Genomic DNA, 19,052 nt, shown 5'->3' with positions numbered 1-19,052 from the left:
AGTCACACAGCTGAAAGGGGCAGAGCTGGAATTAGAACCCACGACCTCCGACTCCCAAGCCCGGGCTCTTTCCACGGAGCCACGCTGCTTCACCTCTTCCCAGTGCTCTGCACATAGTAAGCGCTCAGTCAATATGATTGACTGCCTCTCTGGAGTAGCTTTGTCCTCCCCCTCAGGGAGAGGGTGACCAGGAGGGGCTCCGGGATTAAGGCCGCCACCCTCAGCCAACTGCCCCCTGCCCAGGCTGCTGGGTGTCGGGGAGACTGGGGCCCAGAACGGGGTGGATCGCTGCCCTTTCCACCTTCCTGGGCCACGCAGGGCCCCTCCCTCCCTCCGTCCCGGCCCTGCACACGCTTCAACACGCCCGCACACGCAGGCACGCCCGCTGCGGCCTCCCTCCCCGTGCTGCCACAGGAAGGATGAGTAGGCGCAAAAGCCAGCAGGTGGGAACAGGTGAGGTGGCTGCCCCGGGCCCTCCGACCTCAGCTCCGAGGCCGGCCGGCGGGCCCCTGGCCATGGCTGCCAGGGTGGGCGAGGGGGCCCAGCTGGAGCTGGCCCGGGCGGAGGGCCCGGGGAGCCCGGATCCCCCGCCACAGCCGAAGGCCAAGCCCACCAGGGCTCGCAGGGGGCGGCCGAAGGTGACCGGGCACCCTCGGCTGGTGGTGGCCCCGGGGGCTCAGCCGCCCCCCTGCCCCGTGGGGGCCCTGACCCTGGCGGCGTTGGCCGAGGAGATCCAGAGCCACCGAGGGGGCCAGGCCGGGCCCAGCCAGCAGCGTGCGGTCCAGGGGGACAGGCAGACAGCAGAGCCGGCGTCGAGGCGGCCGGCTCTGGAGGGGAATGGCGGGCAGCACGGAGCGGCCTCCGCAGAGACGGGTGAAGACACGGCTTCCAGGACCAGGAAAAAGCAGCAACAGCAGCAGCCGCAACAGCAGCCGCCCCAGGAAGAACCCCGGCGGGAGAGTCAGCCCTGTTCCCCAGCGCAGAGCACGCTCCAACCGCTGGCCTCAGCCTCCCCCTGCACCCCCGGGCCTGAGCAGGTACTATCGGCTTGTGGAAGTGGACAGTCCCCGGGGCTAAGAGATCCCGGGCTTGGGGCTGGAGGACGCAGGGCCTCGAGGGACTGGGGTAGAGGGTAAAGGAATAGGGAAAGGGGCAGTGAGGCGGAGGGCGCAGAGAAATCCCTGCAGCTCAGCCCCCGCTCCGCTCTCCTTTCCGGGAGGCTGCCTGGCCTCCTCGGCTCGCCCTGTACGTGTCCAGTTTCCCCTGGCCTCCTGCTTCCTCACCGACCTAGCGGTCCACACCGTGGCCTGCCTGACCGACGCCGGCTTCTCGGGGACCCAGGCCACCGCCGCGTGTCTTTCCTCCACCCTGGAGGCCCACGGGACCATCCTGAGGGACAAGGTCAGTCCTCCCCGCTGGGCTCCACACCCCCGACATCCCTCCCCCAGGCTCTCGCCTCCTCCCCTCTTCGGGCCCCGGCCCCCTCGGTTCTGGGGAATCCGGCTGTTAGTGGGGTCGCCCCACGCCCCACCCTCCGACCGTCCCCCTCGCAGGTGCAGGAGTTGGTCCATGGGCTACACCTGCAGATCCACAGGTTCTCGGAGGGCCGGGCCCGACGGGCGGCGCTGAGGGTTCTGTGCTCGCTGGCTGTGGAGCACGCCCAGGATGTGGTGCACAGCCTCCTTAGCCACTCACTGCCCTGTGACAGGTAATAATAAAGAATAATGATGGCATTTGTTAAGCGCTTACTATGTGCAAAGCACTGCTCTAAGCCCTGGGGGAATACAAGGTGATCAGGTTGTCCCACGTGGGGCTCACAATCTTAATCTTAATTAGGAGGTACAGCCTTCTCCCTCGCCTTTCTTGCTCCCGGCCCCAACGGCCCTCCCTCCTGCAGAGCCTCCCCCTCGCTGCCACTCCCCTGCCCCCCGGCCTGGCATCCCTCCCCGCCGGATGCACTGGCGAGGCCTGGGACTCCGTCTCTCCTCCCTGCTGAGACTGGGGAACCCAGACCTCTTGGCGTGGTTACTGCTGCCACGGTAACCCGGGCCAGGATCAGCTCCGGCCCTGGCCAGTCCACCCCCTAATTACTCGCTCTCTGCCAAGCCGCCCTGCATTCCTTAGTTGCAGCCGAGGGCACGCTCCTGCAATTAGAGCTTGGCTGGGAGTCAGGACTCCCGGGTTCTTCCGGATGGAGTGGCAAGACCAGGGCCCCAGGGCAGGAGGTGCCTCCTCCTTCTCCGCCTCAGGTTCTCCGGCCGGACCAGGCGTCCCCGGGCCTTTCTCAAAGACCAGTCTGACCTCATGAAGGGAGAGGAAGGGAAAGCTGAGGCCCAATAGGGAATGGCCTGGATCTCTGCCCCCCAAGCCTCCTTCTCGTAATCCCTTGGGGTGGAGCTCCAGAAATCGACTGCCACAGGAATCCTGCAGAAGTCCGTCTCCTCTCTTCCACACTGGCCGAGCTTGATTCGACTTTGGGGTCCGTTTAGAGAAGACAGTGGAGGGAGGTCAGAGAAAAGCAACGAGAATGATTAAGGGGTTGAAGGACCGTGTCTGGGAGGAAAATTGGAAGGGATGAGTGAAGCGCTTGCAGAAGAGAAGGGGGCAAATCACTGAGCACAGTCTAGAAGGGATTTTCATGGGGAGGAGATGGGCCAGGTGTTCATCATATCCACCGAGGACCCAAAGATGAGGAAAGGGATTAAATATCAGCAGGAGAGAGCCAAGCTGGATGTAAGGAAGAGCTTCCTGACTTAGGACCCTGGGCATTCCTAGGTTACCAGGAAAATGGGGAATTTTCATGCCTGGAGATCTAGGGCAGGAATGTTCACCTGCCTGCCGTGGCTTGGGTTAGCCAGACATCTACCCGGGGCCCGGGGCCTGGAACAAATGAGGATGGTATTTTTTCAAGCACTTATTATGTGCCACACACTGGAGTATATACAAGGTATAATTAAAGCAGACACAGTCCGTCCCCTCACCCGCTGCCTCCTCCCCAAATGAAACTCAGGAGAGGGAGAACAGGTATCTTATCCCCATTTTACAGATGAGGAAACTGAGGCCCAGAGAAGTCAAGTGATTTGCCCAAGATCACACAGCAGGCAAGTGGTGGTGGGGGAGCTGGACTAGAACCCAGGTCTTCTAACTCCCAATCCCGTGCTCTTTCCATTAGGTCCCCCCAGCCCTAGACCGTAGAAATCTCTCCTTCCGGTCTCCACGGAGAGGGAAAATCAATCAATCAATCAATCAATCGTATTTATTGAGCGCTTAGTATGTGCAGAGCACTGTACTAAGAGCTTGGGAAGTACAAATTGGCAACATATAGAGACAGTCCCTACCCAACAGTGGGCTCACAGTCTAAAAGACTGTGAAGAAAAGAATGGCTCTTATCTTTCCCAGGGTTATATAGTCAGTTTGGGGGTGAACTGGAGACCCAAACCAGGCTTCCCGTCATCCAGTTTTGCATCTTTTCCCACGGGTCTTGGCCCCATCCTTCTGCGCCCCCATCCCAGCAGATTCCCCCGCCTCCCACCCTCCCCGTCGGGGCAGGCTTTGAGGCTGCCGGCCCGGACACCCGGGTCTTTCAGCAGCGCGGTGGAACTGTGGAGAGGTCTGAGCCGCAACCAGAGGGTCAACATGATGGTACTGGTCCAGTTGCTGTGGAAACTCAAGGGGCACCCCCGACTCCCGGGAAGCAGCCCCGCAGGCTCCGATGGGACCCTCCAGGAGCCGCTGGCCGTGAGTCCGACCCGTCCCTGCTGCCCGCCTTCCCTCGCTGCTGGGTGGGATCCCCCAGTCCTCCCCAGCTCGGTCACGGGGGGAAAGGGAGAAGGCAACTGTCCTTCCAGCTTTTTTTTTTTAATAGCATTTTATTAAGCGCTTACTATGTGCAAAGCACTGTTCTAAGCACTGGGGGGATACAAGGTGATCAGGTTGTCCCATGTGAGGCTCACAGCCTTCATCCCCATTTTACAGATGAGGGAACTGAGGCACAGAGAAATTAAGGGACCTGCCCAAAGTCACACAGCTGTCTTGGAGGAGGGGAGTGTGTACTGGGTGAGAGAGTGGGAGAGAGGTTGGGAAGTAATCACGGTAATAATGATGGAAGTACTTGTTAAACACTTAGAGTAAGCGCTTTATATTTGAATAATTATTGTAATAATTATGGTATTTGTTAAGTGCTTCCTGTGTGCCAAGCACTTTTCTAAGCACTGGGGTAGATACAAGGTAATCAGGTTGTCCCACGTGGGGCTCACAGTCTTCATCCCCATTTTACAGATGAGGCCCAGAGGAGTTAAGTGGCTTGCCCAAGGTCACACAGCTGACAAGTGGTGGAGCCGGGATTCGAACCCATGACTTCTGACCCCCAAGCCCGGGCTCTTTCCACTGAGCCACGCTGCTTCTCATGATAAGACCCCAGAGGTGCATGAGCGCAAAGAGATGGAAACCAGCGCCGTGGGGAAACAACTGTGATCGCCGCAGTTGGGGGCAAATGGGGTTATAACCTGGGGGAGTGAGTTGTGAGTCCAGGCCTGAAGGAAAGGTGGCTTGCGGATTATTGAAGAGGAGACGGGACGGCATTCCAGATGGAAGGGATGGAAGGAAGCAGCGTGGCCTGGTGGAGAGACCATGGGCCTAGTAGTCAGAGAACCTGGGTTCTGATCCTGGTTGTGCCACTTGCCTGCCGTGTGACCTTGGGCTAGTCACTTCACTTCTATTTATTTTATTTTGTTAGTATGCTTGGTTTTGTTCTGTCTCCCCCGTTTAGACTGTGAGCGCACTGTTGGGTAGGGACTGTCTCTATATGTTGCCAACTTGTACTTCCCAAGCGCTTAGTAAAGTGTTCTTCACACGGTAAGCGCTCAATAAATACGATTGATTGATTGGTATTGATTCTCTGTGTCCCAGTTTCCTCATCAGTAAAATGGGGATTCAGTGCCTGTTCTCCCTCCTTCTTAGGCTGTTAAGCCCCATATGGGACAGGGACTGTGTCCGACCTGATTAACTGGTAACTACCCCACGGTTTAGAACAGTGCCAAACACATATTTAGGGCTTAACAAATTGATATTATTATCAATCATTACTGACCAACCTCTTCTCTTCCTCTTCCATCTCTTCCTCCTCCTTCTCCTTCCCTTTCGCAGGCCACTCGGGCCCTGGGAGAAATGCTGGCCGTGGCGGGCTGCGTGGGCGCCATGAGGGGCTTCTACCCACAGATGCTCATCGCCCTGGTGACGCAGCTGCATCAGCTGGCCCGGTGCCCCCCCGACAGCCTCAGTAAGGCCTGTGGGCACCCTCAGAGCAAGGGGGGCCACCCCCACGGCCATGCCCAGTGAGTCCCGAGGATGAGATGGAGAGGGGAGGAAGGCACCAGGGAGGGATGGCTGATCTCAGGGAGAGCCGATGTGTCCCCTCAGCCCTGGAGGGAGGCTCTCTTTTGGCCTCCCCAAATGGAAGTGGACTAGATGACACGACAGCTCTCCTGCTTTGTCACTCATTGTCTCACGGCGTGACTGGAGTTGGAACCCAGGCGTCTGGGCTGGGTTTGGAGGGCCCACCGTGTTACAGTAACACGCACATCCTCGACACCTTCTCTCTCCCCTCTCCCCGGTCCTCCCCCGGGCCCGCAGCTGTGCCGTGGAGGCTCTGAAGGCCCTGCTGCGGGCGGACGGAGGCCGCATGGTGGTGACCTGCATGGAGCAGGCCGGCGGCTGGGAGCGACTCTCAGGGCCGGACACTCACCTGGAGGGCGTCCTGCTGCTGGCCAGGTGAGGGGCAGGCGGCCCGCCGGGACGGGGCGGAGGGGGCCAAGGGGTTAAGCTGACCGATTTTTGTGAGCTCCGATGGATGGGGCCGGAGGCGGTGGCTGAAAAGGCCCAGAAAACAAGAGACAAAGGCTGAGAGGGGCAGAGACAAGGAGAGACAGAAGGGGAGGGAGGGAAAGGGAGAGACAGATACAGACAGAGAGAGGTGGGCTTAGAGTGACACTGCCACCCGTCCCTCTGTATATTCAGACATGACCTCACACATTTTCACAGGTATGCACATTACATGGCTACAGATCCATGGATCCATGGAGAGGCAACGTGGCTCAGTGGGAAGAGCCCGGGCTTGGGAGTCAGAGGTCCTGGGTTCTAATCCCCGCTGCGCCAATTGTCAGCTGTGTGACTTTGGGCAAGTCACTTCACTTCTGCGGGCCTCTGTTACATCATCTGTAAAACGGGGATGAAGACTGTGAGCCCCACGTGGGACAACCTGATCACCTTGTATCCTCCCCAGCGCTTAGAACAGTGTTTTGTGCGTAGTAAGCGCTTAACAAATGCCATTATTATTATTATTATGGCTATAGATCAACACACCAGCACCTAGATACACTAATACCACCCAAGGGACACACATCTAGGTATTCACGTGTCTAGATACACAGACACACGTACTTAAAGACACATAGGTACGCACACACCCAGAGTGAAACATGGCCATGTCACTATCAGCAGAATTACCCCCACCTCTGCCTGCTAGCTTGTTTGTCCACCATTAGCTGATCATTTGAGTTTTTTCTGGGCTCCTTTCCTGCTTTTCCTCCTCTTCCTCACCCCCAGCTATCTCCCAGAGGTTCCCTTGGGGCCCTGCCATGCCAAAGGAGCTTCCAAGGTAGTCCTCTTGAAATGATCAAGGATTCACAGCTAAGCCACAGTGGCTATAACAGCAAAAGAGCCACTCCTTAGCTTCTCTGCTGCATCCAGGCAGCTGGCACTGTGTCCCCGGGTGCCCCTCCTGTCTCCCGGCTGAAAACAAAACTGTACGAAGCTCTTTGGTAATAATAATAATTGTGGTATTCGAAGTGCTTATTATGTGCCAAATACCATGCTAAATGCAGGGGTGGAATACAAGCTAATCAAGTCGGACACAGTCTCTGCTCCATATAAGGCTCACGGTCTAAATCGGAGGCAGAACAGGTTTCTAAGCCCTATTTTAAGGACGAGGAAACCGAAGCACAGAGAAGTTAAGTGACTTGACCAAGGTCACATAGCTGGCAAATGGAGAGCCGGGATTACCTGGGTTCTAATCCCAGCTCTGCCAGTTGCTTGCTTTGTGACCTTGGGCGCGTCACTTGACTTCTCCGGACCTCAGTTTCCTCAAATGTAAAACGGGGATACCTGTTCTCCCTTTCGCTCAGACTGTGAGCCCCATAGGGGGCAGGGGCTGCGTTTGACCTCATTAACGTGTACCTTTCTCTGGTGTTTAGAACAGTGTTGGACACATAGTAAGCGCTTAACAAATACCATATAAAAAGGTCCTCTGACTCTGCGGCCGCGCTGCTTCAGTGGTGTGAGGGATTCCCCAGAGCTGTGGCCAGCCCACGGAAGGTGGAATGAGCTTGGAATGGGGTTTGGGATTGGGGAGGTGATTGCGTTTGAGGGGCGGACCAAGGAGAGGGGCATATGCTGTCCCGGCAGGGATGCTCCCTCTCCAGCCCCCTCGCCTCTCTCTCCCAGTGCCATGGTGGCCCACGCCGACCACCACCTGCGGGGTCTCTTTGCCGACCTACTTCCGCTCCTGCGCAGCCCCGATGCCACGCGGCGCCTCACTGCCATGGCCTTCTTCACTGGGGTGAGGGCAGACTGACCAGGGGGGGAAGGGAGTGGGCAGGGGGTGGCCGGGCAGCTGGACAGAACGGGAGCAGGAGGGGAGCATCCAGGCGGGCAGGGAGTGAGCTTGGGGTGGCCAGAAAGGCAGAGAGTGGATGAGGGGTGGACGGGGAGTGGGCAGAGGGTAACCATGAGGGCAGGGAGTGGGTGGAGGGCAGCGAGGGCTTGTAGCCTCCCTCCTGTCCCCCAGATATCTCTTCCTCTTCTCTCTCCATCCTCTCCTCCCCTTTGCCCCAGAGTCAGGAGCCCAGATCTGGCCCCAAACTGTGCCCTTCTCCAGGCCCCAGTGGCAGTGGGGAGTTCCCGGCTGCGGTGGCGGGGGGGGAAGCAGTCTCTGTCTGAGGGCCTGGGGACCACGGGAGAGGAGGGGACCACCCCCCGGCCCTCCTCTGGCCAATCCCCGGCCCACCGCGGATTCCAATCCCACCCTCCAGTTGCTACAGAGTCGGCCGACCGTGCGCCTGCTGCGGGCAGGGGCCATCCTGGAGCGGTTGGGCGCCTGGCAGGGAGATCCGGAGCCCAGCGTGCGGTGGCTGGGACTGCTGGGGCTGGGACACATGGCGCTGCACGCGGGGAAGGTGAGAGCCCGGATGGGCCGGGCCGGGCCTGGAAGGGCGATGGGCAGCCTCGGAGGGAGCGCGGGGGAGCGGGTGGGTCGGGGGCAGCCGGGCTGGAGGGAAGGGGACGGCCGGGCAGGGTGGGAATGGGTGGCGGGGTGAGAGGGGGCAGGAGGGATGGAGGATGGGGAGGGAGGCGAGGAGGAAGAAAGAGGAAAATAGGCAACGTCCCCCACCCTCGTCCCCCTGGGCCTCAAGGTGCGACACGTGGAGATCCTGCTGCCAGCCCTCCTGGGGGCCCTTGGCGAGGCGGATGGGCGGCTGGTGGGGGCTGCGCTGGGCTCCCTGCACCGCATCCTGCTGCAGCCTTGCGGGCACTCCTGCACCAACTCCATCTGCCTCGACGTCGGAGCCCGGCTCTGGCCCCTCCTGGACGACGTAAGCGGCGGGGCCCCGGACCCCGCTCCTCTGCCCCCCGGTCCTCCTGGACCTCCCCTCCTGGCCCACACTAGTCTCACCGTCCCCACCACCCAAGTTGCCAGCCCCGGGACAGATCCGGGCCCAGCCCACCTCTCGGCTTCCTCCCAGGGCCGTGACCCCGTGCGCTGTTCGGCCATCGGGCTGTTTGGGACCCTGGTGGGTCGGTCGCCCGTGCCGCAGTTCTGCGCCATCAGGGACCTTGTGCTGGACAGTCTGGTGCCCCTGCTGCTCCACCTGCAAGACCAGAGTCCAGACGCAGCCGAGGTGGGTACCCACGGCCCGTTTGCGCTCCCCCTTCATCCCATCTCTCCGGCTCCTGACCTTCTCCTCTCCCTCCTCCTTCTCCTCCTCCCTCATGCTAGGAAACCCCTGCAGCTTCAACTGCCGGCCCCGGGCCCAGGCCTATTACTGGCAGCGTCACCAAATCTGCATTGGGCCCCCTCTCTGGGCAGAGCCACCAGAGAGAGCAGACACGGCCCTTACCCCCCATGGGACAATCTGATCACCTTGTAACCTCCCCAGCGCTTAGATCAGTGCTTTGCACATAGTAAGCGCTTAATAAATGCCATTATTATTATTATTATTATTATCCTCAGGGAACTCCCAGCCTGAGACGGGAGACGGTAGGCTGCCCACAGATAATCCCTTCCATCCAGACAGACCCGTGCAGTGATGACAGCAGAGGCCAGAGAGGGACGGCTGAGTCAGGGGTGGGGCTGGTGGGTTACAGAGTGGCTAAAGTCAGGGAAGGCTTTCTGGAAGAGGTGGCCTGGGGCTGGGATGTGAAGGCAGGGAGCCCATTGGAGAAGGAAAAGGGGGCTCCCAGGCGGAGCCCCCTTTCTCCTCTCCTCCTTCCCACCCCCCCGCCCTACCTCCTTCCCCTCCCCACAGCACCTGTATATACGTTTGTACAGATTTATTACTCCATTCATTTTACCTGTACTATCTATTTATTTTGTTAACGATGTGCATATAGCTTTAATTCTATTTGTTCTGACGACTTTGACACCTGTCTACATGTTCTGTTTTGTTTTCTGTCTCCCCCTTCTAGACTGTGAGCCCGTTGGTGGGTAGGGACAGTCTCTATATGTTGCCGACTTGTACTTTCCAAGCGCTGCACACAGTGAGCGCTCAATAAATACGACTGAATGAATGAATGAATGAATGAAAGGAACAGTTTGAAAGGTAATTGAATCGGAGAGAGGAGAAAGAATTCTCCTGGAGATATTTTAGAGCAGAAAAGTCCCCACCTGTCTGGTCTGGAAGGATCATGCTTAGAGGCGGGGGCCTGGACAAATTGACCTCTGTAAACTCCTGCCAGTCTGGGGAGCTTGGGATTTTGGGCAAGTCACTTAACTTTTGTTAATGATGTGACTTTTGTCATTTTGTTAATGTGCATATAGCTTTAATTCGATTTGTTCTGAGACGTTGACACCTGTCTACGTGTTTTGTTTTGTTGTCTGTCTCCCCTTTCTAGACTGTGAGCCCGTTGGTGGGTAGGGACCGTCTCTATATGTTGCCGACTTGTACTTTCCAAGCACTGCACACAGTGAGCGCTCAATAAATACGACTGAATGAATGAATGAATGAAAGGAACAGTTTGAAAGCTAATTGAATCAGAGAGAGGAGAATGAATTCTCCTGGAGGTATTTTAGAGCAGAAAAGTCCCTACCAGTCTGGTCTGGAAGGATCATGCTTAGAGGCGGGGGCCTGGACAAGTTGACCTCTGTAAACCCCTGCCAGTCTGGGGAGCTTGGGATTTTGGGCAAGTCACTTAACTTCTCTGTGCCTCAGTTCCCTCATCTGTAAAATGGGGATTAAGACTGTGAGCCCCATGTGGGACAACCTTGATGACCTTGTATTCCCCCCCAGCGCTTAAAACAGAGCTTGGCACATAGTAAGCGCATAACAAATACCAACATTATTATTATTATTTTCAATAAGGGGGATGAACTGGATTTGGGGCCGGGAGAAAAGATCACTGAGTCTTTCAGAGGCCCCTGGGGGTGGATTTCTCAGCAGGGGACCCCCAATCCTGTCCGATTTTTCTCAGCAGAGTGCGGAGTGGACCCTGGCCCGTTGTGACCGTTTCCTTCACTGGGGGCTGCTGGAAGAGATCGTCACGATGGCTCACTACGATAGCCCCGAGGCTTTGAGCCGCACCTGCCAGTGTTTGGTGAGTCCCTGCCCCGGCCTGTCCCCTAGGCCGCCTGGCCTCCCCTGGGCCTGCTCCCCCTGTCCAGGCTTTCCCTGCCCTTCCTTCCATAGTCCCCCTAGCCCCAGCTTCCCCACTCCTGACCTCCTCAGCCCTGGACTGGAAGCCCATTGTTGGGTACGGACCGTCTCTATATGGTGCCAATTTGTATTTCCCAAACACTTAGTAGTGCTCTGCACACAGTAAGTGCTCAATAAATACGATTGAATGAATGAATGAATGACACCCAGCCCAACTTTCCAGGCCTTACCATGTTGAGGGGGGCAGCCTCCCTGACTTGTACTTCCCAGGCGCTTGGTACAGTGCTCTGCACACCGTAAGCACCCAATAAATATAGCAGTGTGGCTCAGTGGAAAGAGTACAGGCTTTGGAGTCAGAGGTCATGGATTCATTCATTCATTCATTCAGTCGTATTTATTGAGCACTTACTGTGTGCAGAGCACTGGACTAAGTGCTTGGGAAGTACAAGTTGGCAACATATGGAGATGGTCCCTACCCAACAGTGGGGTTCAAATCCCGGCTCTGCCAATTGTCAGCTGTGTGACTTTGGGTGAGTCACTTCACTTCTCTGGGCCTCAGTTCCCTCATCTGTAAAATGGGGATGAAGACTGTGAGCCCCCCCCGTGGGACAACCTGATCACTTGTAACCTCCCCAGTGCTTCTAACAGTGCTTTGCACATAGTAAGCACTTAATAAATGTCATTATTATTATTGAATGAATGAAATGGGAGGAAGTGGCCGGGGGGCCGAAGTGAGGGCTCAGTGAACCCCAGTGAGAGCTGGGAGAGGATGTGGGGGCCACTCTCCCACTCTTGAAAGGCTACAAATTGTGTCAGTGCCCTGTCTGGGGCTTTGGGTGTGGGTGTGATCTGTGGGTGTGAGTCTGAGCTGGGAGTGGGAGTGGGGCCTGTGGGGGTGAATGGTGTGGGGGTGGCTGTGGGCATGCTTGGGGTCTATGGGTGTGTGTGGAGGCTGTGAGGTTCTCTCTGTTCAATTGTATTTACTGAGCACTTGCTGGGTGCAGAGTAATAAGAATAATAATAGTGCTTACTATGTGCAAAGCATCATCATCATCATCAATCGTATTTATTGAGCGCTTACTGTGTGCAGAGCACTGTACTAAGTGCTTGGGAAGTACAATTTGGAACATATAGAGACAGTCCCTACCCAACAGTGGGCTCACAGTCTAAAAGGGGGAGACAGAGAACAAAACCAAACATACTAACAAAATAAAATAAAATAAATAGAATAGATATGTACAAGTAAAATAAATAGATAAATGAATAGAGTAATAAATATGTACAAACATATATACAAAGCACTGTTCTAAGCGCTGGGGAGGTTACAAGGTGATCGAGTTGTCCCACGAAGGGCTCACAGTCTTAATCCCCCCATTTTCCAGATGAGGGAACTGAGGCTCAGAGAAGTAAAGTGACTCGCCCGAAGTCACGCAGCTGACAACTGGCGGAGCAGGGAGTTGACCCCACGACCTCTGACTCCAAAGCCCGGGCTCTTTCCACTGAGCCACGCTGCTTCTCAGTACTGTACTAAGTGCTGGGGAAAGTACACTACAACAATAAGCAGTGCCGTTCCCTGCCCGCACGAGGTTTTCTGTCCCAGACCCCTATGTAAACCCCCGGCCCTGCCCCGTTCTGCCCCCAGGTGCAGTGGTACCCAGGCCGGGTCCCCGGCTTCCTGGACCAGGCCCGTGGCTACCTGAGAAGTCCGCAGGTGCCCATCCGCCGGGCAGCGGGCATGTTCATAGGTGAATCAGCAACTCTTCCTTCTCTGGGACTTGCCGGGGGTGAATCCTCCCATCTCCCCTCCTACCTTGGCTTGGCTGACTGCAGCCAGGGGGGTCCCAACTGCAGGGCATCCCTCAGGGGAAGGGGGGCACAGGCTGCTCCGGGCGACGTTGGGGATCAGCTCGGAGGCGGGGAAGGGGCCCCTGGGTTTCCCGGTTCCCCGCATGGCCCCCTTTCTAGCCAGAGAGTAGGGGTGGGGTCCCCTTGAAGTGGCGCGGCGCCCCTCCCCACAGCCCGTGAGATCCTATCTAGCCCCGGGGTCCCCCCGTGCTGAGCCCAGGGGAGAGATGCCGAGGGGATGACCAGGTCGGCTTGCATGTCCAGGGTTTCTGGTCCATCACACGGATGCCGGCACTGTGAGAGAAGGCCTCATGGACTCACTGCTGCACAGTAAGGCACAGCTCCGGGCCCAGGGGGGATCTGGAGGTTGGGGGGGCACGCGGGCTGAGACACAGGGTCTGGGGGGAGTCCTCTCTAAGCTCTGCCACTCTGTGGGAGTCAATCAATCAATGGCATTTATTGAGCGTTAACTATATGCAGACCACTGTACTAAGCATTTGGGAGAATGCAACACAGCAGAATTAGCGGTCACGGTCGTTCATTCATTCATTCAATCGTATTTATTGAGCGCTTACTGTGGGCAGAGCACTGTACTAAGCTCTTGGGAAGTACAAGCTGGCAACATATAGAGACGGTCCCTACCCGACAACGGGCTCACAGTCTAGAAGGGGGAAACAAAACATGTGGACAGGTGTCAAGTCGTCAGAACAAACAGAATTAAAGCTAGGTGCACATCATTAACAAAATAAATGGAATAGTAATAATAATAATAATAATGATAGCATTTATTAAGCACTTACTATGTGCAAAGCATTGTTCTAAGTACTGTGCACTGTTCTAAGATATGTACAAGTAAAATAAATAATCAATCTGTACAAACATCCCAGACTGAGCCCCCTCCTTCCTCTCCCCCTCCCCATCCCCCCTGCCCTACCTCCTTCCCCTCCCCACAGCCCCTGTATATATGTTTGTACAGATTGATTACCCTATTTATTTTACTTGTACATATTTACTATTCTATTTATTTAATTTTGTTAATATGTTTTGTTTTGTTGTCTGTCTCCCCCTTCTAGACTGTGAGCCCGCTGTTGGGTAGGGACCGTCTCTATATGTTGACAACTTGTACTTCCCAAGCGCTTAGTACAGTGCTCTGCACACAGTAAGCGCTTAATAAATACGATTGAATGAATGAATGAATGAATAAATACGATTGAATGAATGAATGAATATATAAAGGTGCTATGGGGAGGGGAAGGAGGTAGGGCCCAGGGGATGGGGAGGAGGAGAGGAAAATGGGGGCTCGGTCTGCCCATAATGAGTTTACAGTCTAGAGAGTCATGGTTCTTCACTGAAATAATGATCCTTGGGGTCTCGGGGGTCATATGCCTTCAAACGTAGAAAAACTCCTCAATCTATCAATCAATGGAATTTCCTGAGTGCTTTCTTTGTGCAAAGCACTATCGACTAAGTGCTTGGGAGAGTGCGACAAGGCCTAGTGGATAGAGCGCGAGCTTGGGAGCCAGAAGGACCAGGTCGTAATGCCAGCTCCACTACATTCCTGCTCTGTGACTTTGGGCAAATCACTTCGCTTCCCTGTACCTCAGTTACCTCATCTGTAAAATGTGGATTTAGAGTGTGAGCCCCTGACAAATACCCTCAAAAAAGTACAATTGAAGTTGGTAGACACAATCCTTGCCCTCAAGGAGTTTTACAGACTGGTGGCGGAGACCTCTTAGAACAATTCTTGAGGTCCGAGCAGCCCCCCTCTGTGATTAACCCAGCGCTTAGAACAGTGCTTGGCACATAGTAAGCGCTTAACGAATGCCCTCATCATTATTATTAACACAGAGTTTCCATTTAACAGAGTGTTGGCTACAAACAGGGTTAATAAAATACATCAAGTAGTTAAGCACAGAAGGTATTTTTGGCATGTGCCATGGGTGGGCAGCTCCTTAATTAGCACTTAGTACAGTGCTCTGCACTCAATAAATACAATTGACGGATTTCTGGAGGTCAACACTGCTCTGTAGGGGTGGCTATAGAATCACCTCAAGACTGTAAGCTTCTTGTGGGCAGGGAACATGACTAGAGGTAACAGCGTGGTTCAGTGGAAGCAGCACGGGCTTTGGAGTCAGAGGTCATGGGTTCATCATCATCAACCATCATCAATCGTATTTATTGAGCGCTTACTATGTGCAGAGCACTGTACTAAGCGCTTGGGAAGTACAAATTGGCAACATATAGAGACAGTCCCTACCCAACAGTGGGCTCACAGTCTAAAAGAGTGGGCTTACAGTCTAAAAGAGTGGGCTCACAGTCTAAAAGACTGTGTTCACATCCCAGCTCCGCCAGTTGTCAGCTGTGTGACTTTGGGCGAGTCACTTAGCTTCTCTGTGCCCCAGTTACCTCATCTGCAAAATGGGGATGAAGACTGTGAGCCCCCCGGGGGACAAACTGATCACCTTGTAACCTCCCCAGCGCTTAAAACAGTGCTTTGCACATAGTAAGCGCTTAATAAATGCCATTATTATTATCACCAAATCTATTATATTGTGCTCTCCAGAGCTCTTAGTACAGTGCAAGCACAGTGAACGCTCAATAAATGTGATTAATTGATTGAGTCTCAAGATCAGGCAGGGCCCCGAGCCCAGGATGGGGAGCCCCTCCAGCCCGGACCTCTCTGGGGAACTGGGGTACTTTGTCGGGTCTGATGCACTTGGAGAGGTCTGGGGGGACCAGTCCGACTGGATGCCGCCCCGGAGTTCAAGTTGCCCAACAGGCTGGGGCTGGGCAGCCTCGGAGCCTCGATCTCTGGGCGGCGGCATCCCAGGGTGTCTCTGGGATTCGGGGGGCCGGGAGAGGGGCGGCCCTGAGGCTTTGTGGGGGCACCTCTCCGTTGCAGGCCTCAGGGAGCTGGAGTGGGACCCGGAGGCCTCAGTGCGAAGCACCACCCATGTCACCCAGCATCAGCTGCGGCTCGCCAGCCAGGACTGGGCCGCTCGGCCCGGCCGCTTCTCGCCCCGCAGGCTCCTGCGCCCCAGGGGCCGGCCCGCCCGCCCGTGGCCCCTCTACGAGGAGGGTCCTTTCAAACGGAGGAGCCGGGCCGGCCTGTGGGGCTCCCACATGGGCGCCTGAGTGGGCCGCCTGCCCCCGGAGGAACCGGCCAATGTGGGAGTGGGGCGTTGGGCCCCGCCTTGGAGGTCGGGGTGCGGCCTCTCAGCTTTCTGGTCTCGGCCCACCCCCGAGAGTCTGAGGCCCCCCGAGAAAACGCCGTCCCATTGCAGCCTAGCCGGGACCGGTGTCCTGGAGGGAGAAGCCGGGGGTGAGGGCAGTGAGGGATGGGAAACTTGGTTCTTCCTAGTGAGAGGGCTGGAGTCCTGCCAAACCCCTCTCCCTCCTCAGCAGGGGAGCAGCAGTATAGGCCTCAGGATTCAGCCTGGCCACCGGCAGAGCGGCATGGATCCGGGGCAGAGGGGAAGGGGCAATCAGGGAGATGCCAGGATCACTCTGGGGTGGGGACAGGGGGAGCCAGCCTGTGTTCCCTTCACCTAGCAGGACGTGCCATTCGGTCCGGAAGCCCGTGGAGGTCCCCTCTTCTGCTCCGGGCTGCAGGGTGAGCCTGAGTCTGGCCACCCTGCCACTGTTGCGGTGTGAAACACATTCCTTCACTGCACCGTTCCTCTATCCCACCGGCGCAACGGATTGGCTTAGCAGAACAGCCAGGCTCCTTTCAATGCCTTGCTTGCGGTTTGAACCCGTGTTTCCTATCGGCCCTGGATGCATCAGGGAGGGTTTTCCAGGAGAGTTGTCTGGAGTTGAAGCCTAGGACACCGGGCCAGAGGGAGTCGGTGTCCCATGGACCCCCAGGGTCAGTAGAGAAGGCGTGGGTGGGGGGCCGGGCAGAGGCCGTTCGTGGCAGGCAGTGACCAGAGGGTCTGGCCTGGCTGTGGGAGGAGGCGCTGCCCAGAAGACAGCTTGTGTCCTGCCTCCCCAGGCCGCACTGCATGGTCTAAACCATGACCTCGTTGGACTTTGAGCCAGTGGTGTTACTGTCCTCTAGGTTGGGATCAAGAAGCCAAAGTCCCCTGAGTCCCTGTTGGATTTAATATGGCAGCTTCAGGCTGACTTAGGGGTGATCCTGGCAGTCCTTCTCCAAGAATTCCCGCCCAACTTAGTCCCATCTTCTGCCCCCCCCAGCTTTTTTTTTTTCCCAATCCAGGCTGCTCTCCGGCTCCTTCTCCCTTCCTCATCCTAGAGACTGTCTCCTTCATCCCAGCCTCCCACTCTCTCTCTTCACAGAGGGTCCAATCCACCCCACCCCTCGACCTCTTGTCCAGCTCCCACCCCGGTGGCCCCCGGAGGCTCTCCCCAAATGACCTGGACTAGCCTCCCTTTTCCTTCCAATCGCCCTCTTAGAGCCCAGCCCTCAAAGCCCCTCTCCTTCACATAGGTGCCCAGCCCAGGAGCAGGATAATAGGGGAGGATTGGACCCCCACAGTCAACCCAACCAGTACATCTTTCCCCTACCTGTGTGTACCAAATGGGTGATTCTGTAGATAGCATGTACATACAAATTCTCTAATCTACATGCGTGTCTGTCTTTTCTGCTCCAGGTTCTCGGTCTCCTGAGGGTAGGGGCCAGGCCTTCCTTCCCCATCCTGCAGCTGAATCGGTTTTGAGTTTTTGTCTTTGTTGGCTCTCCCCACCTGGGATGTGGATGTCCTTGCTGTGTGTGTGGGGTGACTGGCCTAGGAGTAGAATTGAGTCTGGGGTGCTGGGACTCCGTGGCCCTGGGAAGCAGGGCTGGATACCTGGAGATGGTGGGCCTGAAGGGAGTTTTGAGTGGAGGGCTGGCCAGGCTCGTGGCAAGGGGAAGGAAGGCTGATGGACAGGCGAAGGCTGGATTGGTCTCCAGATAGGCAGCACTCTTCCGTTACCCCTCCCTGACACCAGCTCTGTTCTCTCTTTCCTACCTCCCAGGCACCAGCTTTTATAATAATAATAATGATGATGGCATTTGTTAAGCGCTTACTATGTGCCAACCACTGTTCTAAGTGCTGGGCGGCAGGGGTTACAAGGTAATCAGGTTGTCCCACATGGGGCTCACTGTCTTAATCCCCATTTTACAGATGAGGGAACTGAGGCCCAGAGAAGTGAAGTGACTTGCCCAAAGTCACACAGCTGACAACTGGCGGAGCCGAGATTTGAACCCCTGACCTCTGACTCCAAAGCTCGTGCTCTTTCCACTGAGCCACGCTGCTTCTCAGGACCCTATAAGCCCACCTCAGGGAGTCATAAGCCACTGCTAGAGGTGGCTTCCGCCCCCTCCCTCCCCTAGCTTTTCCTCAGTTCCCAGGCACACTAGCTCTGATCTTCTGTTGGCTCTGATCTCCTGTTGGGGGAGTCCCTGAAGCTGGGAGGTAATAATCAATCAATCAATCGTATTTATTGAGCGCTTACTGTGTGCAGAGCACTGTACTAAGCGAATAATAATAATAATAATAATGATAGCATTTATTAAGCACTTACTATGTGCAAAGCACTGTTCTAAGCGCTGGGGATGTTACAAGGTGATCAGATTGTCCAATGGGCTCACAGTCTTAATCCCCATTTTACAGATGAGATAACTGAGGCACGGAGAAGTGAAGTGACTTGCCCAAAGTCTCACAGCTGACAAGTGGGGGAGCCGGGATTTGAACCCATGACCTCTGACTCCAAAGCCCGGGCTCTTTCCACTGAGCCCCGCTGCTTCTCCAGGGGAGGTCCCAGGTGCTTCTGGGGCCTCCCCTGGACCGGCTGCCCTGGACCAGTGCCCAGAGAGGTGGAGGGGATCAGACAGCGACCAATTTCCTCTGCTTCCCGAGGCCTTGGGCTGTCCAGATCCTGGAAGCTGGAACTACTGGTTCCCTTTCCAGTTTGACAGCGGACGGACGCCCTGCCTGGTGTTGAGACCCACTCCTTGCCCCCGGGCTCCGGCTAAGTCCGCATGGGGTGGAACTCATTAGAAAATAGCAGCAGCGCGTTCAGGTGTTCCCACAGAAAGGTCCTTCTTAGCACCAGCCTGACCCTCGGGCCATGAAGGCAAATGTCCAGAGAAGAAGGAGGCCTTGATGGGGGCAGCCTTGACCAATCACCTGGGTCGTTTCCAGTTTGGGTTGCAACTCAACTCTCCAGCTCCAAGATAAGGGCAGGGAGAGGCCCTGGGTCTAGGACTCCCATCCTGCCGTGGCGTCAGGAAGTCAGGAACCATTCCAAATCTTACCCCGCCCCAACACTCCCCGA

At 56.2% G+C, this 19,052-nt stretch overlaps 1 protein-coding gene across 1 annotated transcript; it reads left to right on the top strand.

The window, feature by feature from the left end:
- The first annotated feature begins 515 nt into the window (after nt 1-515).
- On the top strand, nt 516-15,905 carry MROH6 (maestro heat like repeat family member 6). The gene is made up of 13 exons (XM_038760074.1): nt 516-1,037; nt 1,258-1,401; nt 1,554-1,708; nt 3,588-3,738; nt 5,146-5,333; nt 5,632-5,769; nt 7,501-7,615; nt 8,088-8,231; nt 8,469-8,954; nt 10,747-10,866; nt 12,568-12,670; nt 13,035-13,100; nt 15,673-15,905. Exons 1-13 carry the CDS (start codon nt 516-518, stop codon nt 15,903-15,905), a joined length of 2,565 nt encoding a protein of 854 aa, XP_038616002.1.
- Nucleotides 15,906-19,052: the final 3,147 nt, after the last annotated feature.

The sequence above is a fragment of the Tachyglossus aculeatus genome, chromosome 18 (assembly GCF_015852505.1).
Source record: "Tachyglossus aculeatus isolate mTacAcu1 chromosome 18, mTacAcu1.pri, whole genome shotgun sequence".
Classification (NCBI taxonomy): Eukaryota; Metazoa; Chordata; class Mammalia; order Monotremata; family Tachyglossidae; genus Tachyglossus; species Tachyglossus aculeatus.
This window is presented reverse-complemented; position numbering and strand designations above follow the sequence as displayed.